At 35.4% G+C, this 23,928-nt stretch overlaps 1 protein-coding gene across 1 annotated transcript; it reads left to right on the top strand.

The window, feature by feature from the left end:
• Window positions 1-16,558: 16,558 nt before the first annotated feature.
• On the top strand, window positions 16,559-19,068 carry LOC131036835 (zinc finger protein SHOOT GRAVITROPISM 5). Its single transcript, XM_057968827.2, has 3 exons — window positions 16,559-17,374; window positions 17,474-17,873; window positions 18,141-19,068. The coding sequence occupies exons 1-3, from the start codon at window positions 17,233-17,235 to the stop codon at window positions 18,679-18,681; spliced, it is 1,083 nt and encodes a 360-aa protein (XP_057824810.1). The 5' UTR covers window positions 16,559-17,232; the 3' UTR covers window positions 18,682-19,068.
• The last annotated feature ends 4,860 nt before the right edge of the window (window positions 19,069-23,928 follow it).

The raw sequence follows: 23,928 nt of genomic DNA on the forward strand, positions 1-23,928 counted from the left end.
CATTGTCAAACAATTAGGTATGAATGGAGGAAAGTATTTAGGCGAAATAAGGTAGACCTATTATGTGAATTATAGGTTAAGGGTTTATGTATGAAGCAGAGCTATAAATCAGTACTGGATTTGGCATAGTAGATGCTATTTTGAAGCAGTACAAGACATTGGATTTATATAATCCATTATGTAAGTCAGTGAGACTTCCCATTTTGTAATTGAGCAGTGAGCTCTAGGCACTTGGCCTTCCTACATTTGCAGGCCCCTCTTGTAGCAATAATATTCTCTTATTGGCTAGTAAGTGAATATTGTGGGTCACAAATCCCACCGAGGTTTTTCCCACACTGAGTTTCCTCGTTAAACTACTGTGTTATGGTGTGTTTCTCATGTGGTTGTTGTTATCTTTGTCTACTACATTATTTCTTGTTTACTAGTATATAATATTAATATGCTTTACATGTTTTAAATCAAGAAAATCAATTCACTGGTTAGATACTGATTCACCCCCCTCTCTCAGTATCTGTGGGAATCCTAATAGTTTTGGTCTATTTAGATCCATTTCAATGTGTTTAGGTCCCTAGGTTGGTGTTCAATAAAATCAAACAATATTGGCCTGTCCTTTGGAGTTTTTGGGTGGGAAGCCAAAAAGTGAGTTTTGAAGGCTAATAGGTCCAAGGAGCCAATTTGCACTTTGTGACTTTGCGGACTTGAACAACCAAATCAAAGGGTTGTTTGGCATCATTTGAGTTTGTAGGAACCTAACAAACCTTTTTTGAGCCTTTGTTGGCCTATAAAACCATTTGGAGGGGTTGTGAGCAATTTGAGCCATTTTGAGCACTTTTGCCTATGGGGTTTGAAACCAAATATTGATAACCTTGCACACTGTCCCATTGTGGGGTTATGGGGATGGAAATAGGTGATATGGGATGTTGAATTGATACTCTTAAATTTGTGAGGCTTGGTTGGAGTGAATCCTTAAGAGGAGGGTTTGTTGTTTGGTTGAGCAAGTGAGTAACTTGGAGCATTTTCAAGTTGTTTGAACCATACCTCTACATCAGATTGCATTGTGAAGATCAGTTCAACTAAGGCTGTTAGAGATATACCTAAGATTATGAAGCCCTATAGTTCGGTATGTAAAGAATCTCAAATGGGTAAACAGGTCAGAACTACTTTTAGGAGTATACAAGATACATCAAATGATGCTCTTGATCTTATTCATACTAATTTGTGTGGCCCTGGTAGAGTTAAAAAATTTCATGGTGATAGGTATTTCATGTTAATCAATGATGATTATTCTAGAATGATGTGGGATACTTTTTTGAGAGAAAAATCTGAAGCATTTGAAAAGTTTAAAATCTTTAAGGCTAAAGTGGAAACAAAGACAAGATTGAAGATTAAATGTTTGAGATCTGATCATGGTGGAGAATTCACATCTAGTGAGTTTAATAACTTTTGTGACAAGCATGGTATAAGAAGACATTTTTTTACTCCCCGAACACCTCAACAGAATGGAGTTGTGGAAAGAAAGAACAAAACTATCTTGGATGCTACTAGAACAATGATGATGGAAGCTAATCTACCTCAAATCCACTAGAGAGAAGCAGTGAGTATAGTGGTTTATACATTCAATAGAGTACATATCAAAGGAGAAACGGGTAAGACACCTTATGAATTATGGTTTGGCAATACACCTACAGTTAAGTATTAAGTAGACGAGTTGAACAAAAGTCAAATCGGAGTTTATGAAAAGGAATCGGTAGTGGAAATGATTATATCTGAACCAATAGCACCTTTATCGGAACAAAGAGTTGAACTAGTTACTCCAACAACATCAGAGAATTCTACAGTAACTGAAGAACAGGGAAGAGGAACAGAGAGTCAGAAGACTCCTAGGTATGTGAGATTGAATCATTTTGAAGATTAAATCATTGGGGATAAGAGCAATGGAGTGATGACAAGAAGAAGACTGGCAACTAATGAGGTATGTTTAATTTCACGAGTTGAACCGATATCATTAATTGAGGCATGTAAAGGTGAATTTTGGTTAAAAGCTATGGAAGAAGAATTAGATTAGATTGAGAAAAATATGGACTTTGGCTCCTTGGCCTAAAGGTAAAAACTGTTATTGGAACTAAATGGCTTTTTAGGAATAAACTGAATGAGGATGGTCAAGTTATAAGGAATAAGGCTAGATTGGTTTGTAAAGGATATTCTCAGAAGGAAGGAATTGATTATGGAGAGACTTTTGCACCAGTAGCTAGGATTGAAGCTGTAAGATTATTTATTGCTTATGTTGCTTATAAAAACTGCAAGGTTTATCAAATGGATGTTAAATCTGCATTCTTGAATGGGGATCTTGATGAGGAAGTTTATATTGAGCAACCTGATGGTTTTTCACTATTAGATGATACTGATATGGTTTGCAGGTTAAGGAAAGCTTTATATGGATTGAAACAAGCACCTAGAGCTTGGTATGCAAGGTTGGATAAATATCTTTTGAAGCTTGGTTTTACTAAGGCAGTGCTGACAGTAATTTATATTATAAAATCACTGATGATGATATATTGATTGTTGAAGTATTTGTTGATGACATTATTTTTGGAGGTGAAGATAAATTATGCATAGAATTTTCTAAGAATATGGAGAAAGAATTTGAGATGTCTATGATTGGTGAGATGAAATTTTTCTTAGGTTTGTAGATTACTCAGACTCACAAGGGCATTTTTATCTGTCAAACTAAATATGGGGTCAGTGCAAGAAGATGAGTCCATTTTTTGGTCAAAAAGTGGAAGTGTTTTCCCTGATTTTCAGATTTTGTCTCATTTGAGCTTAAATTTTGAAACACTTAGAGATTGAATCTTGGAAAAAGTCAGCAATATAAAAGATAGCCCTCTGAGTTTTCTTTCCAAATATATAATTTATTTTAATACCCACATAATAAAAAATAACTTTTTAAATGGAGTTCTGAAAACTATGTTTTAAAAATGCCTGTTTCAGGACCATACCATGCATGTGTACGACCCACACTTTTTGACACAATTAAAATTATTTTCTCAAACCATTTTGGGAAATGGTTTGTAACACATTGAAGATTGATGAGCATATTTTTCTGTATTTTTTTTTCTAATATTTTTTTTTAATTAATTTTTTAATGGCCGTAATTATCGTTTTAAAAATTTGACATGTACGACCCACATAATTTGATGTAAACTTAACATTTTTTGATTTTTTTTTTTTTTAAATACAAAAGAATTTTGTGTAGATTGATGACATATAATTTCTTTTCCAAAATTCTTTAAAATAAAAAAGTTATTAAATTAACAAAATTAGTTAATATTTCAAATTTATGGACCTGATTTAGTATAAATTAAATGAAAAATAGTTAAAATAATCAATTTTTAAATAAATTTACATATTTAGAATCTAGACAGTATAATCTAAAATGGGTTTTAATTTCGTATAAAAATTCTCTGATTAGAGGCACGTAAACTATTTCTGAAGTTCATATTTGTGCTTTCATTCATGGAGATTTGAATTTGCAAGTCCATGTCTCAGGTGTGGCCATCCCAGGCCTATCCTGAGCCTAATCCCGAGCCAAGTGGCGAGTTGTGGAATCAACTTCCACAAAACAGGCCCCCGTTTTCTAATAAGGGCGGCTTGTGGAAAAAAAAGGAAAAATGCCATTTAGAAACGGGGGCCCGCTTTTAAACAAAACGGGGGCCCATTTTTTTTCTTCGCACCCCCGTTACCTTTCGGCTCGGGAGCCCGAAGCACAAACGGGCCCCCGTTTTTAAGAGCACGTTTTCCAACGCGCGGACTTCCGCAAATTTGTGACTCATTACCTTGCACTTGCCCTATGCTAAGGAATTATTGAAGAATTTTGGTATGAGAGATTCTAAACCGGTAAGTACACCTATGGTTACAAGTGAGAAATTAATAAGAAAAGATGTTTCTACACCGGTAAATCCTACAAGATACAAATCTATGTTTGGAGGTCTACACTATTTAACTTAGACTAGGCCTGACATTATGAATGTTGTTTGTATTGTTTCAAGATTTCAGAGTGATCCTAGAGAAAATCATGAGATGGTGGTGAAAAGGATATTTAGATACTTGCAAGGTACATCAAAATATGGCTTATGGTATCCTAAGGATGATAACTTTACTTTATGTGCATATACAGATGTTGATTGGGCTGGAGATGTTGATGACCGAAAAAGTACTTCCGGTGGAGCTGTCTTTCTTGGAAAGAAGTTGGTTTCATGGATCAACAAGAAACAGTCATATACTTCTCTATCTACTATTGAAGCTGACTATGTTGTTGTTGCTACTAACTATACAAAAGTTTTATGGATGAAGCAAATGTTGAAGGATATAAAGATGGATTGTGATGCATGGGTAGTTATTCACTGTGATAACTCTACTGCTATTGATATATCAAAGAATCCGGTATTTCATTCTAAGAGAAAGCACATATCTATCAAGTATAACTTTTTGAAGGAGAAGGTGGAAGCAAATGAAGTTAGACTGGTTTATGTGAACACTAAAGAACAGATTGTAGATATTATCACTAAACCTTTATCTAAGGAATCATTTGAGTACCTAAGAGACAGATTGGGGGTTTTTGCCCCTCCGGGAGACTTGATTGATGTGCTTTGGCATCAATTCGACATGCATTGCCAAAGATATTATTCATTCCAGCACTGATGTGGGATGCTACTACTTAGGGGGAGTAGTTAGCTTTGAGATTCAAAGGCTTATGTTTTTGCTTTGATATTTTTGTCAGATTTCTGGCATTGATGTCAAAGGGGGAGAGATAGTGATGTGAAAAAGATAAAGGAATAAAATGATAAATGTCAAAGGGGGAGAAATATGAAAAGGGAGAGATATTTATATTCAGAGCTATATGCAAGAGATTTTTGGTTGTCTTCCACAGGGGGAGACTTGTTTGGCATTTCTTGGTACTTAGATGTTTTTCACATCTAGTGTTGCCATCAATGCCAAAGAGGGAGATTGTTGGCCATTCGGTGGAGTTGATTATGTGTTGCATTGATGTTTTATCATTGATATCAATACTAGTTGTTTGGATGCTTTATCGACACCCTTTTGGTCCTGGTAGGATGAGTGGTTTTTGGTTAACTTGGATCCGGCATGATCTGGTATACTCCGGTATAGTTTGGTGATGGAATTGGCTTGTTCATGATACTTATACTCACATTTGGTTAGTTTATCCTGCTTGCTTAGAAGATTGGTCTATGGTTTCGACAAGGGTTTCACTGGAAGAGATTTTGATGGAGATCTTTGATGAATTGCATAAGTTGTGTTGGTGAAACTTCTGATGGAGTTTCAGGATGTTGTTGGTGATCATGTTCGAGACTTGGCGGTTGGAGATCATTGTTGAAGCATGTGGACCTATACTTGGTCCCGGTTGATCTAGGTTATGGACCAACATTAATGTAACGTGTGGATAGGACTTATTGATGTATTTCTAGGATGTTTTATGTGTTGATAGTACTTGTTTGGTATAAGGATGACATGGTTTGTAATTATGTAATCGGTTTATTGTCTAGTGGCCGACCTGGTTGTTTATGGTTGGGGGTTTGTATAAATAGATGTAAGATCTCATTATAGATCATCATGGTTAATGTAAGAGGTCATGGTCAAGGAATGTAATGTGTGAATAATGTAATATCATTCAGGCAGAGGAGTTGGTCGATCATTGGAGATCGAATTGGGTTTATGTAAGAGGGTTTAGTCCTCTGGTATTGAGCTTAACCGAAATTGTACTCAGGCATAGGAGATTCTCTCTTTTGCAGTTCAACACTTCTCCGGATTGTAGTTTGGATTTATATGTAGTCAGTGAGACTCATTTTTTTGATGAGAAGTGTGCTCTAGGTTGTTGGCCTTCCTAAAAGTGCAGGCCCCTTCATTTTAATTCACATACATATTGCAGAAGTATTATCTGACTGTGGGTAGGCTTCCCATCATGGTTTTTCCCTTTATGGGGTTTTCCACATACAATTCTTAGTGTCATGTGGATGGTATTTATTCTATGATTATTGTTTATGCTTAATTGGTTTATTTGCTATTCCGGTAATAATGTTTTGGGTTTCGGTATTAAATTTTTAATTGCTAATGCTTCTGGTAATCTATGACAACTGATTCACCCCCCCCCCCCCCCCTCTCAGTTGTCTTCCGGTTATCTGAACTATCTAACACCCCTAATCTCGTCTAATGTGCTTAAATTCAATAAAATTCATTAAGGTCCTGAATCAAATAGTCAATTTAAATCAATTATGAGAGCCTGATTAATTAATTCCTAAGGTATAAAAATGCAACATGGCAATTACAATTGATTAAATTCTCATTTAATTAATTGATCAAATTCAAAATTCAAAATAGAAAATCTTTTTAAAATCAAATATCTCATTTATTTAATTAAATATATTTTGCATATTTAATAAATAAATAAAAAATTGTCATAAATCTTCAAAAAAAGGAAACAAATCAAGAAAGAGGAATTAATTTGAAAAATAAATTGAAAATTATGAGCACAAAAATTCAAAAAAGGAAACAAATCGATTGAAATGGAAAGAATTTGAGTTGCTAATTTGAACTCAATCTTATCTCTCCAAAATGGAATTAAATTGTCCAATCAAATCATTTCACCTGGATTGTTCTTCCTTTGAATCGATCTCAACCATTCATTAAAGATCAATCCTGACCTTTGGTCTCCCTCTTTATTTTCCTATAAATTCAGGCTCTGATTCTTCGATTAGGATTCGAGAATTTTACATTGTTATTATGCTAATATTGTGTTGCAGGTTATCGAGGAAATTTTGAAGAAGCTTTGCATAGTTAATTCATCAATTAACTTAGTTTTCATTTAGCTTTCATTTAATCTTAGGATCATTTAGATTTCTAGTTCATTATCTTAGATTCATTTCTCTTATATAGATTCAATTTCTTGCATATAATATAGCTTAGCTTCATTTAGAGCTTTGATCATTTAGCTTTGATCAATTAATTTTGCATTCAATCTTGTATTTAATTATCAATCTTGCATTCGCCTAGTTGCATGCATTTAAAAATCCTCCATTTGAGTGTAGTCTAGTCACTGGATAGCTTAGCAATCTGAGAGCCATCCACACTCACACTTTCTAGAAGGAAATAAGCGGATTTGTAATGGATTTCATTTTGTTGTTTTTGATTAACTAACCCATGCAAATGGCTTATTGAAGTGTTTTTGCCTTTGCAGGTTCCCCAAATTTCACACACACACACACACACACTCATCACTCACGGGTCACTTCTCTATGATGCTTGTTCAGCATCAACATGCATACTCACTAACTGGTTCCTTCTTCCCAATACTGACATGTAAACCTTCTACTCCAACATGCTTACCTGCTGGCTTCACTGTCCACACTACCGGTTGATAACACTAACAACATATCAACAATTCTTCCCATACTGGTTGTCCTGCTATACCTGTAACATGCAATACTGGTTGACATCAATGACAATACAATGCCAACATAAAATATAACTATTTTTCCTTTCTTATACTTAAATGTTATAGTTTATGTATATATTGGAGAGAGAAATCTTTGAGCAAGTTCAAAGATGAAAAAATTGCATGGAATCCATTTGGCGTATGACTTCTCGTATGTACGAGAATGTGAGAATACGAGAATACAAGAATACAAGAGTACGAGAATATGAGTATGAGAATACGTGTACAGGAAGAAGATCACGAGAATATTCCTTTAGGGTTAGCGTTATTCTTTGTTAGCTGAATTTGTATGTTGCCCTAAAACTACATGTTATAAGCAACTAGAATGCATAAGGCATTGTAATTGTGTTGTACTGATTTACAGGATAATAAGAAAAGATTGGCTGGTTGTGTTTGGTGGATGTATCCCATCTTGGGTGAACCACGTTAAATCTCTGTGTTATCTATGTTATGCATTTTTCTTCATCGTTTGTGTTTGTATCTGCATATAATTGTTAATTTGTATTTGCTCCAAATCTACCTAAACCCTAACATTCCTGAATGCATGTGCATTCCCCATTGTAATATTTACACATACTACTGCAAAGTATCATCTTATTGTGGGTAGGTTCCTACCGTGGCTTTTCCCTTAACTAGGTTTTCCACATCAAAATCTCGGTGTTATGTGTGTTGGTGTTATTGTGTTTATCTTTGTTCTTGTTGCAGTTGATCGGATTTGATATATTGCTTAAATTGTTTAATCCAATGAAAACTGATTCACCCCCCCTCTCAATTTCCCTTCCTTGTTGTTGCCAACAATATATACTTAAAATAAAACTTAAATATTATATACAACATCCTGAATTATACATAAAACATTGTAACTTAAATGTTATATTATCTATATATTGCACTGAGAGAGAGAGAGAGAGAGAGAGAGAGAGAGAGAGAGAGAGAGATTACTAATGCCAGAAATGAGTTATTTATATTTGGCAAGCGTGAAATTTTATGCTTGCCAAATGTAAACATTGCATTATTCACATTTGACAAGCACCAAATTTGGCGCTCGCCAAATGTAAAAAGTGCATTTTTGAATTTGTTGAGCACCAAATTTGGCACTCGCCAAATAAATTACATTGGGAAATGCCAAGCCTTTTTCTTGGATTTGCCTTAGACGTCCAACCCAAGAGGCTTGAACGGCCATTTCAAGTCCAAGACACATTTTTTTAAAAATTGAAAGCCAAAAAAAAAAGTGACATCATTTTGGTCCCCTATCTTGATACACTTACCAGACACTTGTATGAAAATATATATAAACAAAAACTAATAAATATAAATAAAAATTGAATAATAAAACCAAACCAATCACAAACACATACTACTTCTCTACATTATAATGTGAAAACATTATATCAAAATAATTGAAAAAATAGTATTCTAACATAAGCCTTATGAATCTTTCATTTCTCTTTTTGTCAAATCTACTGGCAACGAAACAATGGGTTAAATAGAAAATACTTACACTTTTGATAGAATGGACCTTCACAAATTTTGGATTTTTTCATAGAAAGTTGTTTTAAACCACAAAAGAATATTTGTGAAAGTTCACAGCAAAGCATCGATCCATTCTCCAACACAAGGCAGACGTTAATATAACACAAAAGTAAAAGTTCCTTCCTATGGAAGCATCCCCAATACAGCTACATCCCTAAGGATTGCCATTACTATTTCTCTCTGGTTTCTCTTCAAAAGATTATTCCCTTATTCTATACCAAAGGTTGACTTCTTACTCATGACAAAAAGATTTGGTCTGTTCATTTAGCATCCATTTTCTTTTCCTTTCTAGAGAGCATAGACAGTCATTTATATGCCAAGGACAAAAAGAGTCAACACATCACCAAAGAGTCATTGAGATTTTGCTTAAACAAATAAAACTATGCAAAGGTGAAGGTTCCTCGTAAGATCAAAGCAAATTTTGTTGCTGTCCATCATTACATCCATATTTAATTTAATCCTTCTGCAATGGGAGTCACAGAGATTGTTGCCAAGCCTCCATGCTCACCTTTTAAAAGGAAAAGTTGGCCCACGTCTGCTCCTTTTATCTTATATAAGTTTAGGGTTTTGCACTTTTATGTTAGGGTTCAGCACTCTATTATGGAAACAATACACTGTACACACAGAGACTCCATATAAGAATAAAGAAAAATGATAAATATGCCCAAGGTCGGAAAGTGGATTGCCCCTTTATCGCTGGATACTGACACCCATAATGTGCTTCATGGCACTCTCATCGTTATCAAAGGACTGTACAAGTATAAATATTTGTATATATGGGAAATGATACTTTTACAATCTTTTGAACATACGTGTAACTTTTTTTATTACTTGGATCCATCAAATGTCAGGGTTATATGTTACTGCATCTCACCATAAAGAACAAAGGTAATCCACAAGATTCACTGCTGCCCCACATCATAGTGGGTCTTTTATCCCCCAAAGTGGAATGATTTGTCTTGTTTAGGAGTAGGGTTGTTCTTACAGTCGTAATGTCTAGGCTCTCTTACAGTATAAGGCACCCCTGCCAATGATACGTTCTCTGGTCGGCCACTTAAATGGTAAAGTGGGCCATCTGCTTTTACGTGAGGAATCTCGGTTAGGATGTTGTTGTTGTCATTTTCTTCTGAGATTTTTTGTTCGGAAGAATGTAGCAATTTCTTTACATTGTCAAGGAAGAAAGAAGAATGTTTTGTAAATTAAACTGTGGGGTTTTGGAATGAATTATTGCGGGAATGCAGTGGGTCCGATGAATTTTACAATCAAACTCTGAACAGCGTATATTTCGTTTGGAAGGTGTTGGCATATCATAGTCTGACTATTGGCATGATCTTGGAGCTACTGTTATTTATTGGGCGTTGGGTTTATGATTTATTTCTTTCCATCTGAATATCGACATATTTGTTAGATTGAAAGATATTGGCTTAAACAACACATTCTTTTGAATTGTTTAGGTCATTCATTTGAAATCACATTAATAGAAGTAGGAGTCATTCTAAGCTTTGATTTGTTTAGGTCGTTCATCTGAAATTGCACTTTTTACAATTGTGGTTTTAGATGAGTGACCTAAACAAACTAAAGCTTAAAGTGATACTAGTAGTGCGATTGTAGATGAGTAACCTAAACAAATCAAAAGTTAGAGTGACTCCTAATAGTGTGATTTCAAATGAGTGACCTAAATAAATCAAAGTTTAGAATGGAATACTAGTGTGATTTCAAATGAGTAACCTCAGCAAATCAAAGCTTAGAGTGGCTCGCACTCCTACTAGGATGATTTTACATGAGTGAACTAAAAAAATCAAAACTTAGAGTGGAGTACTAGTGCAATTTTAGATGAGTGGCCTAAGCAAACCAAATCTTAAAGTGACTCCTACTCATTTAGTATGATTTTTGATAAGTGACCTAAACAAATCAAAGCTTAAAGTGATTCCTATTTAGTGAGATTTCAAATGAGCGGCCTAAATAAATCAAAACTTAAGTGGAGTACTAGTGTGACTTCAAATGATTGACTTAAGCAAATCAAAGATTAGAGTGACCCCCACTCCTAGTATGTTTTCATATGAGTGCCTCCTATTAGTATAATTTCATATGAGTGACCTAAACAAATCAAGGCTTAGAGTGGAGTACTATTGTGATTTCAGATGAGTGACCTAAGCAAATCAAAGCTTAGATTGATTTCTACTACTACTAGTACGATTTCACATAAGGGACCAAAACAAATCAAAGCTTTGAGTGACTCCTAATCCTACTAGTGTGATTTCAAATGAGTGATCTAAACAAATCAAAGCTTAGTCAAACTCATACTCCTATTGGTTGGATCTCACATGAGTGACTAAACAAATCAAAACTTAGATAGACTCATACTCCTACTAGTATGATCTCATATAAATGACTAAATAAATCAACGCTTAGAGCGTGCCATTGTACTACCACTGTGATTTCATATAAGTTACTTAAACAAATTGAAACTCAAAGTATGCTGTTTAAGCTTGTTCAATTGAAATTGTTTAAGAATCAACTAATATGAAGTGAGATTATTTCGCTGATATGGGATTTAGATAAACTCGTAATGTGTTTCGAATAGATGCAGCAGAAACAATTTGCAAGAGCTTTAGTTTTATATTTCCTGGGTTGGTAAGACTTCCTGAAGAGCAGTTATGATTAGGTGGTGACAAAGACCATATGCTTTCTGCTCTACTTAGCAATCTTGTTTCCAATACGGAAGGATGAAGAAGAAAAAAATCATTGCTTGGCAGTCAAATCCTCTTTTATCTTGCACACGTGTGAGCCTGCAATAGGGTTTAATAACACTAACTCCAGCCAGAAGTGAACAGCATGCATTGCTAGGCATCTCATCATCATTCATGGAGGAGAGTGGGGACCTTTTCTTTTCACTTTCTACAACTTGAACAAAACAAAGGTCGAGGAAGCCCCTCTCGACCAAAGTGAGACAAAACAATTTCGATCGAAGAAATGGTGAATGGCGTCATACAGACGTAAGTGTAGCAGCCAGCAGAAATGAATGAAATATGTATGTATATATTTATATCCCTTCAGATCACGCCCTATCTCGAACATCTCTAAACTCTACCAACGAGTCGCTTTCCAAGAGTCCTTTACTAGACCAGAATGTACGCATTTTGGGAGACAATATGCACGCCAATTCACGTGGAGAATAAATCAATCATGCTTCACACGCCCTCCAGAGGATTTGATTTTTGGGGATTTCGCAATTAATATATTTGGGTCCGGGGCCTTGCCCAGATGGAGACAGTGAAGAAGAATTTGGAAAGGTAATTTGCCTGTGTTCACACCAACCCACAAGCCAATTGCTCGAGTCCCCACCTTTCCAACAGCCAAAGGTCAAGGCCAAGGCCGCCACTTGAATTGGACGGTCCACAATCAAGGAAACTTGTGATTTTTAACTTATTTTAAGCGCGTTTCATTTGGAATAGAATTGGGATGTGTAATGTTTCACTTATTTGAATATCATTTGGATGTTTTGAGTGCTAAGTATACTATTCATTTTCATCGGAGATGGGTTCTTGTGAACACTACTCATAAAATATGGTCAATGCGTTTGAAGCTATGTGAGCATCACCTAGATGCAATGAGTGCAAAGTGTAAGAAAGACGTGGTCTTGTGAACCACTACTCATAAAATATGGTTCAATGAGTTTGAAACTTTGTGAGCATCAACTAGATGCAATGAGTGCTAAGTGTACCATTCATTCTCATGAAAGATGGGTTCATGTGAACCGCTACTTATGAAACATAGGTCAATGAGTTTGAACCCTTGTGAGCATCACCTAGATGCAATGAGTATTAAGTGTACCATTCATTCTCATGAAAGATGGGTTCTTATGGCTGGTGGCTATGCAACTATATATTTAGCACATCATAAGGACTTTTCAAAGAAAAAGCTAAGTGTCTCCTTCGTATGATGTGCTAAATATATGACTAGATAGACGTTGTCGTTCTTGTGAACCACTCATGAAATACGGATCAATGAGTTTGATTGGAAAACTACAAAATTCAATCATGATATACTATCAATTTTTAACTTATTGTTAAGCATGTTCAAGTTGGAGTTGTACTGAGATGGATAACCTCTGAAAGGCCCAATACTTCACTTATGTGAACATCACCTAGTTGTAATGAGTTTTTTAACTTATTGTTAAGCATGTTCGAGTTGGAGTTGTACTGAGATGGATAACCTCTAAAAGGCCCAATACTTCACTTATGTGAACATCACCTAGTTGTAACAAGTTAAGTGTACCGTACATTCTCATAATAAATGAGTTCTTGCGATGGATCAATAAATTTGACTAGAAAACTACACAATTGAATCCATCATGATAGAGATATCATCTTTTCAACATATTGTACTAAGATCTGCTTTCAATTTTGAGTCTTCCCAGTTTTTAGCTTTGGCATGGGAAGGTCTTCAAAAATTAAGCCCTCCGCTCATTTGTCTACATGCGACTAATGTCTAGGACATTGGGAGCTTATTTCAGAATGTCTGTAACATTAGATTAATGGCTTTAATACTACATCTGTAAACATTAATGGAAGGCCCATCGGACGATATTACGGAACCGTTCACGTTCCTAAGAATGACATCATTTGTAAGGCGTACGCCACACAGTGAGCTTTATAAGAAACAAGTAAATAACGTCAAAGTTGAAAGCACGCAGATCATTAACGCATCAATTATTGCGCACCACGGGACAAGCTGCATTTCATCAGGAATAATAGTCCGGGCCCTACCAGATTCCGACTATTACGCGGCGGGACACTCCGATTATAGGTTTTTATAGTAGAACTGCTGAATGTAGTAGAAATTTACTGCAGACATTTGTCATTATATTAAAATCTGTAAGAGGGAATTTTTAATCAGTATTTTAATGTATGTTCAGAGTCGTTGTTAGTCTATCAGATTAACTTATGGAAGTATGGTGGTTAGTACGACATACTTTTGAGGGAATTGAATCTAGTTTTCATATGGCATATTGATTTGCCCTCACACTAAAATCTACAGATATTAGTAAACTTCCAACAACATCATCTATATTTACATCTATATTTACAGCAGTAATTAGTTTGTCCAATCAATTCCAGAATTGTGGCAGTTAGTCAATCAGATCAATTTATAGAAGTAGAAGTATGGTGGTTAGTACAACACATTTTTTTTTTAGGAAATGGAATAAGGTTTTGATATGGCATGTTGATTTGCCTTCACATAAATATCTATAGGTGTTAGTGAACTCTCAAATTAGGATCTTCATTTATATTTAGAGTGGTAGTTAGTCCATCAAATCAGTCTTCAGAGTTGTTTCAGTTAATTCAGTAATGTAAGATAATGTATATTTTGGAATCAAGTCATGCCTATATTGACAATAGACTGATCACAAAGGGGCAAGTAGACTAATTGGTAGAGCATTCTAGCAACAATTGAAGGTCCTAAGTTTGAATCTTAGCTGACCCATAAAAGTTGTAGCTCAACATATCATATTAAAGTCAAGCTAGGAGCCCCAAGCATTGGATTTCTATAGAAGTATGGCGATTGGTCTAACATCCACCTTTGAGGCAATTGAATCTTCATGTATACTAAGAACAACAATTAGTTTGCCAAATCAATTCTTATAGTTGTGACAATTAATTAAAGAATGTAAGACAATGTATAAGTTTGAAATAAGTCACACCCATATCAATAATGTACTAGCCACAAAAGAGTCAGTAGCTTAGTTGGTAGAACACTTGCAACAAATGGAAGGTCCTATGCTTGAATCTTATCTAATCCATAAAAGTTGTAACTCAACATATGGTATTAGAGTCGGATTAGGAGAACCAAGCATCACATCTCTATAGAAGTATGGTTGTTAGTCCAACACCCACCTTGAAGGGAATTGAATTTGGCTTTGATATGGCATGTTGATTTGCCATCACACATAAACCCACAAGTATTCTTTTTAAATTGGCATCTTCATCTATACTTAGAGTGGCTATTAGTCCAATAAATCAATTCCCAAAGTTGTGACAATTAATTCAATAATGTAAGACAATGTATATGTCGGAAATAAGTCACATCAATAATGGAATGGCCACAAAGAGGCTAGTTAGGCTAATCTTAGTTGATCCATATGATTTGTAACTTAGCATATGGGCATCAGTGTCAGGCTAGGAGGCCCAAACACTTATAGAGTGGCTTAAGGGGGCTGTTGAAAATATGCCACATTCAAACCAATGATGGATTGGCTAGAAAGAAATTTGTTTCTCATTGGTAAAACACTCTAATAGCTAATAGAAGATCCTAATTTAAGTGCTAAGTGATCATAATTTAGGAGTCCCAAACACTTGTAGAATGGTTTAAAAGGGGTGTTGGAAATAAGCCACACTCAGACCAATGATGGATTGGTCACAAAGGAGTTAGTAGCTCATTGGTAAAGCACTCTAATAGCAAATAGAAGATCCTAATTTTAAGTGCAAAGTGATCATAATTCAGGAGTCCCAAACACTTGTAGAATGGCTTAAAAGGGGTATTGGAAATAAACCACACTTAGACCAATGATGGATTGGTCACAAAGGAGTTGGTAGCTCATTGGTAAAGCACTCTAATAACAAATAGAATTTAGTCCCAAACACTTTTTGAATTGCTTGGGGGTTGTGGAAATAAGCAACACTCAAACCAATGATAGATTGGTCACAAAAGAGTTAGTAGCTCATTGATAAAGCACTCCAATAGCAAATAAAATATTGTAATTTTAACTGCTAAGTGATCGGAATTACTTATAGAATGATTTAAAATGAGTGTTGGAAATAAGCCACACTCGAACAAATGATAAATTGATCATAAAAGAGTTAGTAGCTCATTGATAAAACACTCTAATAACAAATAGAAAATCCTAATTTTAAGTACTAAATGATCATTACCATAACTTAACAATACAAACAACCCAAACTCTCTAAAATGTACTCTTTAACTCTCTGAAATGGATCTAAACACAAACAACTCAAACTCTCTAGAATGTACTCCTTAACTCTCTGAACTGAATCTGAACCTTACAGATCTGTTTATTTGATCTCCTTTTATGGACGCCTGTTACAATAGCGATCAGCGAATGAGATCATCTTGATCAACATTCCAGGAAGGTATACAAGGACTAAACTTTCCTAAATCTTATAAGACCGTGAGGACGCAGGGAATCAAATAAAAAGGTCCAATGGAAAAGTGGAACCCACGAACATGATGTCGAGTGCTGTAATTGTCAACCGAGCTCATTTTACCACGAGGGGCTTGTTTCCACAAAGATGTTAATCAATAATCATGTCGTAGCGTGCACCTTCGGTCCAAGAAAAGTGTCTGCGTGAGATTTTTTTTTCCTCTTTTCTTCTTTTCCCTACTTCTTTGCGTGGGAATTTTGTTTCCAACGAGGGCAGTAAAAATGTAGACGTGTGTGAATTTGGACATCTTTTAAGGTCGATTTGTCTCATTTATTACGTGCTCTTGCATGGGTCGTAATTCCCCATTAATCCAACAAATTTTCCAATGGCCCGCTGACGCAAGCTGAAGGGGAAAGTAGACAAAAAAAAAAGACGAACAAGTTGTCATGGATTCAATCTCGATTTACATGCATTTCAAACGGAGGCCACACACCACTTCCGTTGCAACGGAGGATAGAACGTACCAGTTCACATATATTAGCCCGCCCTACTTTGCATATGCACAGATCAGACACACAGGCTTTGGATTACTTGAACTCTCTTTACATCAAGACCATTTAACTTCATGTGAGTAAGAGGGGGGCAGAGACTAATTATGATAGGAGTAGGAAAGGCTGCAGAGTGTCTACAGATTCCATTACACTTGTGGTAAGTGCCATTCAAGTTGGCTTCTGTCAGCTGCTGTTCCGCTGGTGCTAGCTTCATTTTCTTATTCAATTCTATGCTTGGGATCAACTGGCTTTGTGGGTTTTTGCTAGTGTTTTCAATTGCAAATGATGCCACAGCCCAGGCAATCAGAGAGATAGAAAAAAGAAAAAAGAGCTTTTTAGACTGTAGGAATCCAATAGCCCCTACAAATTACAGTGTGCCAATATAAGAAAAGAAGAGCTTTGAAGAGGGACTCAGTCTGAGTCTTTCTTTCTTGTGTGGGTTTTCATCATAATCATCTGTATTGTTGGTTTGTCCAACATGACAGCCTTACCCTCACCAGGAACTGCAGCCACCAGTCTCTATACAGAAGTCATACAAGACACTCGTTCTTCTTCTCCTATTTCAATTTCTGCCACCAACAGCAAAAGCAAAAGAAAACGCCGCCCTGCAGGAACCCCTGGTAATACTGGTTTGCTTGAAAGTTATAGTTTTCTTGAGAATGTCCAGAGATGTGTGTTTTGTTGAAATTGATTGTGGCAACTGGTGTTGTGATGGGCAGATCCAGATGCTGAGGTGGTGGCATTGTCGCCAAAGACTTTGTTGGAATCTGATAGATATGTATGCGAAATATGCAACCAGGGCTTCCAGAGAGACCAAAATCTGCAAATGCATAGGCGCCGACACAAGGTGCCGTGGAAGCTTCTAAAGAGGCCTACTCCAGAGGTTCGCAAGCGTGTTTACATTTGTCCCGACAAAAACTGCATGCACCACAATCCATGTCATGCTCTTGGCGACCTGGTTGGCATCAAGAAACACTTCAGGCGGAAACACAGCATCGAGAAGCAATGGAAGTGTGAGAAGTGCTCCAAGGGATATGCAGTTCAATCTGATTACAAAGCCCATCTCAAAACCTGTGGAACCAGAGGCCATTCTTGTGATTGTGGCAGAGTCTTCTCAAGGTATGTACTATGCTGTAATATAATTGTTTGGATTGCATGCCATCGTGTTGCGTTAGTATCATCAGTCATGTTAAGAAGTTTGTTTGTGTTGCGCTAGCATCATCAGTCATATTAATAAGTTTGTTTGTCACATAGAAAGACAAAGGGTTTCTCCAATCTAAAGAAAAAATATGACTGGTTGGACAAGAGTTGAGTGTGCTGTAATTGCTTGTTCATGAACTGACCTTAAACATCGGTTCTTTGGTTTCTTGTTTTTTTGTGTTGCAGAGTGGAGAGCTTCATTGAACACCAGGACCATTGCAATGCAGCTAAAGAAAGAGCAACTTTGGCATACAATGATTCCCCAAGCCAACCTTCCTTACCTGTGAGAAAGAGAATCTCCAACGAAGATCTGAATGGGTTTGGGTTTTCATCCTCCAATACACCATTTAATTGTGGCAAGTTTCAGGACCAATATTATATGAACATGGAGCAGCAAAGAGAGCTTCAATTAATTTCTTCCAATGCCCCAGAAACAGCACTGGCGGTTGCAGCGGGTAATAATGGAGGCACTGCTCTAGTAATAGATGATCATATAAGACAGCCAGCGACCGACCTTTCAGTGGCATTGGAGAGATATAATGATAACAGCAGCTCCTCCTTGAGTACCACAGAAGAAGCTTCAGATATGTCCCAAAGTGGTGCCTGGTTGCAGCTCTCTATTGGGTCTTGCACCCATTATGAAAAGAAACAGCATGTCAAAACAGGGCGCAGAGCCACGGGACTAACGCTCTCATTACAAAATATTTCTCTACATTCCATCCAGTAGATCATTATCAGAAATGGCAGGAGAAGCAAGAAAAGCATATTCATAGATCATGCAGAAACAACATGGTAGTGAAGGCATGCAAACTGGTTGATCGCATTAGTTACCAACATATGAGTGGGACTGTAATAAGGAAATATCATGATGACAAATGTGGTGGAGAATCCATAACATAGTCCTCCTGGAATGCGGCCTCTGAATCTACATGATAGATGAGAAGAAAACAAAAAGATTTTTTTGGCATGATTAGTTTTTAGTTTCAATTTTGTATATTTTTAAATCAGATCACACTGAGTAATCTATCATCAGAATCATCAGAAAGAAACACTTGTTTGTGAGTGTGGATGGTGGTTCTTTTATTTTTGTAACCAACTTGTTTCCTTGGTGTTTCTGGAGTTGTAGGTATAGATATACCAGACATAAACAGTCTGGTCAGTATTTTATAATATATATAACTAAATTGTTAGAAATGGACTACACCTGTGGCCTAATGGAATAGCTTCAACTAGGTCAGTTTGATTTAATCATCTATAGATCTGCCTTCCTGTGAAGTGAAGCACAAAACGCTCCGCGATTGAAGTAGAAAACAGTACTAGGTTTAAAGTTTTGTGGAAAAATGTCTTTGTAATGATGGAACACCTGTACAGAATATTGAAGAATTTAGAGTTGCACGTCAAATTGTTTAATAAAATTCCTGAACAAATGTGATCTCATAAAGGTTCATCTTCACACTGCCGTAGGACTTGCAAATTCACAAAGCGGCCGGCTATCCCTTTCAACAGTGTTTGTATTCAATCATTATATATACTGTGTAAAAAATCACACATACTTTTATAGACAACTCACGGTTATCTAATAAAACTGTAAATTATGGGGAACGGACAAGTAAAAAAATTTTGCCAGTATTTTACGGCTAGAAGCACAGAAACTGTTTAAACAGATTTCATTTGACACTGTGCTTTATAGAGGCATTAACGAATTTTTTTTGCTTTACAACCAATCTAAGCTTTGCTTTGATTCCATAGACTTCTGTCAAAAATATGCCCAGACAACCTGAGGCGGGCATATGTTTGAATGCTAAATTTTTCTCGAATATCCAGAAGAACAAAAATATCGTGCAACTCACACAGCAGAAAGTACAGCATATTAACATGTCAATGTGTCTAGTTTGAGAAACAAGAGAGTATAGATTACAACAGAAACTAAATTACGTCACAGCTACTGGAAGTGCACGCCTACTGAAGCATAATAAAGTGGTAAATCATTATCAAAATTGGGCTGTAGCTATTCTGGTTCTAAAAACGCCCCAATCACATTGTGCTGAGCTCCGCAGCCATTCTATGTCTATTTTGCAATTTTTCTGTCTGCATAACACGAAATTTATGCGTTGTACGACATCACGATTTTTGGAGCCACATTAACCACGTCCTCCATTTGATGGGTTGGGTTGGGGAAGGGTATAGTTATTATAATTAATTTTATGTATCTTAAATTCTTAAATGTATATTAGATTTTTGATGATTTTTTTTGTTTATTTAGTATGTGATTTAAGTGCTTGTAGTTATTGTTTTGGCTTCTAGATAGTTATGATGAACGTGGTGGGATTTGTTATGTGGTCATTCCGAGTTGACGTCTGCTACATAGCTCTATTGTCCTGACAACTGTTCACTTTGGCTATCATAGAATTTGGACAACTGATCCAATACTTATGCACAAATGCCTTAACAATCATGTGCTATTGGTACCAATATAGTGCATGATTCATTGGATTACTAACTTTTTTTTCACCTATCAGATATGCCAAAGGGTGGCTATTGACCCACTAGATGATATTTTAGTGGTCTTTTAATTAGTGAAATCCAATGAATGATTACTAGAAAATGAACAATTATTGGTCCCCTTCCCCTAGTGGTTACCCATATTTTTTTGTTACTAAATATTTGAAAGAGATCTTATTTTTATCTTTGCTTTGGCTTTGGTTGTTTTTATTGCTAATCATTCTTTGTGATTTATAGTTTAAATGAAAAAACTCTCATCACTTTTTTCAAATGTGTCTCTACATCTTTCTTTCATAGTCATAAGAGATCCAATTAAGTGATAAAACTCGAAAGTAGTTAAGTCTTTGCTTTCATCCATGATTATTGCTACATGACTTCACCTTGGTGTTAAGAGACCTCAACACCTTTTAAACAATAACCACTCACACTTTGGCTTCTTACATCTTCAAATTCTCTCTTCAATGTTTGAAACTTAACAACTTTGACTTGATCTCTACCTTGATAAGTTTCCCATAAAGTCTTTGAGGTATCTTTGGTTGTCTTTACACCCATAATTTGATGCAGATTGAATTTGTTGTTTTTGCAAGAAAGTCTTAATAATATTGTTTAGTTCTTCTCAGTAATATCTATGATATACTTTTCCTTTGAACTTAAAAAAATCATACACTTTTTAGAAACAAAATAGTAGATACATATATATGCCCACTAATATGAAACCTCGATTCGTGGAATTAGAAAGTATATGTGAAGACCAAAAAATAAAAACAACAATAATTTTAAATTATCTCTCATAAAGAAAAAAAGTGAATTGTAGATAGGAACAAAATCCTCTCAAATAGAGTGACTAGCACCTAAAAATAATAGCATGAATGCTAACACCAAAACTCCTAAATAAGGAGTCAAAATAAATATGCCAAAAATAGGAAGTTGAATTAGAATGAACAATTATACCCCATAACCCACAAACACTTACATGATATCAAAATGGACAAAGAGTGGGAATCTACAATTAAACAATTGTTACAATGCAATTCTTGGAAATGGAATCCTATTTATTAGTATTTGAATATGAAATAATATTTCTTCTTACTTCTTTCTTAGTTGTTTTATCGCTATATTCAAGAATGGTTCATCTAGTTGGCTCTTCATTAATTGTTTCTATAGTTTTTCATTATACACCTTTTTCTTTTGAAGAGGTCATCATATTGATGTTCAAATAGCCGCAAAATATCAATTAAATTCAAGGATCGACAAAGAGAAGGATTGGTGTGATCAATTGTTAGAGAGATCTTGACCACATAACTAATAACCCAAATCAATTACCTACCCTGATACCAAATGAAGATCCTAAAACTAACCATGTTCCTTAAACTAGCTAAAAAATGTTCGCAATACCATGAAAAACCTTACAACATATATTTTTTCAATAAAATAAATTACTTATACTCATATGGAAAGTATCATACAACTACAATAAAAGTTTGAAAGATCAGAGAAAGAAAGGTCCAAATTTCTGTTCTTTTTTATTCTAGTACTATGTATTAGAGCTCAAATTTGTGATCATCAAGATTGAACTCATAAATTTTAATATTGAAAAGAAGGTTTTCAGCACTTGTTCTAAGTCTAAGATAATCAACATACCAAGGTCATTAATTTTTGAAATGGAAAATCAACTATATGCATTATCAATGTCTTCTTCTATCATTAATTGTAGAACCAAGTACCCTAATCCTCTTAAATTTGTGAAAATATGTCTTACATTGCCTTACACAACCACTATTCTAAATAATGATGAAGATAACAACAAAGATAGTCAAAAAGTTTGAAACAAAATATAATTAACAAGGTATTAGCATTCAAATACCCTTTTTGATAAAATTTATTTCTTTATAAATAGTCATTATATATGATATATAAAAATAGTATGAATTTCATACTCTATCACCTTACTATGTAAGTTGTATCCCTTTGGAGCGATCCTTGAACACTTGGATTAAACAATCTCAGGATCTCAATTGTATTATTCATTAGGCCTCATATCCTCAACAAGGGATTTTTTGTTCTTGATTAGTTACCCCTAAAATATCTAAATGATTCTAAACTACTAGATAGTTGTTGGTTCATAAGGAAAGTCCTTCTTGTTGCAAGGTTGATTAGAATGAGATGCTTATGCATTTTTATTGATGTCAGCATGCTTTCATTGTCATTAGTGACTAGTTGGAATAAGTGATGTTAAGTTTGTTGTGCAGTTGTGCTGAGAGATTTCCTTTGCATATCTTCTATGTTGTACATCAATTCATGCAGTTTGGATATGTTTTTAAGCTATGTTTGGAGTGATGAAATATATCTGATACCAATTAATGAAATAGGGAAGACAATTGAGAGGGGGGGTGAATAAGCTGTCACCAAAAACCTACAACTTAAACTTGATCTCAGATCTGATAGTTAAACATGAAAGCATAGATCAACAACACATCATAAACACACATAACACCAAGATTTTTGATGTGGAAATCCTGTTAGGGGAAAAAACATGGTGGGGATGAACCCACAAAAGATATAATCTATTAGAACTATTATAATGGAAAATACAGATGCATTCAGGCACACTGCCTAGAGCTCACTGCTCAAAATACGAAGGGCTACAACCCAAGTCCAAGGCTCAATGCCTTACAAATAGTCATAGATTACTTCCAAAAATCATGAACTGAGAAATAACATCCTTAATGCCTGGTTACAATTCCATTTAAGCACATAACAACTTTCATCTTCTCCTTCATACTTCTTCTCTGCTTCTGAAAGATCAATACATTATTCGCTCTCTACCTCCACTCTACCATACCTCACACAATATTATTACATTTATTTATACATGGCATGAACCTTGGAAAGATCAACAAGGTCGACTCAACACACATAAAAAAATTACAATGATATAAATGTTGATCAAATACAAATTATCATATGCAGACCAAAACAATGTTAGCTAAGACATAGCATGGACCTGAAACATCACCTTGAACACGAAATACCTCTAAGAATTATGCCTCAAACATCTGCAACACACTACAAGCATCTAGTTGGTCAACAACATGAAGAACACTAATATACCGAAGAAAATAATTAATTACGAGCTCAACAATCAATGCAGGCCACCAACACAAAAGGCACATGATCTAGAAACATCCACAAGAATCATGAATTATCATAGAAACATCCGCATTAACACAAATTACTAAAATCACTAGCATCTTCATACCAAACCTTTGAAACATTAACTGTAATGACTGTCAACCTTGAAAAATCACTTGTGGACCTCCAAACCACAAACCACTTGAATTGAGGACACACACCAACATCCCAAACATACCTCCAAATCTGTAGAACAAAATATTGCAATGCGGAGCAATGTGGAGAAAAATACTGAACATTGTCATCATTGAACAATAGAAAGATCAACCATAACACAGAT

Source organism: Cryptomeria japonica, chromosome 3 (genome assembly GCF_030272615.1).
Source record: "Cryptomeria japonica chromosome 3, Sugi_1.0, whole genome shotgun sequence".
In the NCBI taxonomy this organism is placed as follows: domain Eukaryota; kingdom Viridiplantae; phylum Streptophyta; class Pinopsida; order Cupressales; family Cupressaceae; genus Cryptomeria; species Cryptomeria japonica.

Bases quoted from the DNA above. Each gene is read 5' to 3' on its own strand.
- LOC131036835 (XM_057968827.2), top strand. From the start codon at position 17,233: ATGACAGCCTTACCCTCACCAGGAACTGCAGCCACCAGTCTCTATACA. The intron at 17,375-17,473 runs GTAATACTGGTT...TGTGATGGGCAG, and splicing joins CCGCCCTGCAGGAACCCCTG to ATCCAGATGCTGAGGTGGTG. The intron at 17,874-18,140 runs GTATGTACTATG...TTTGTGTTGCAG, and splicing joins TGTGGCAGAGTCTTCTCAAG to AGTGGAGAGCTTCATTGAAC.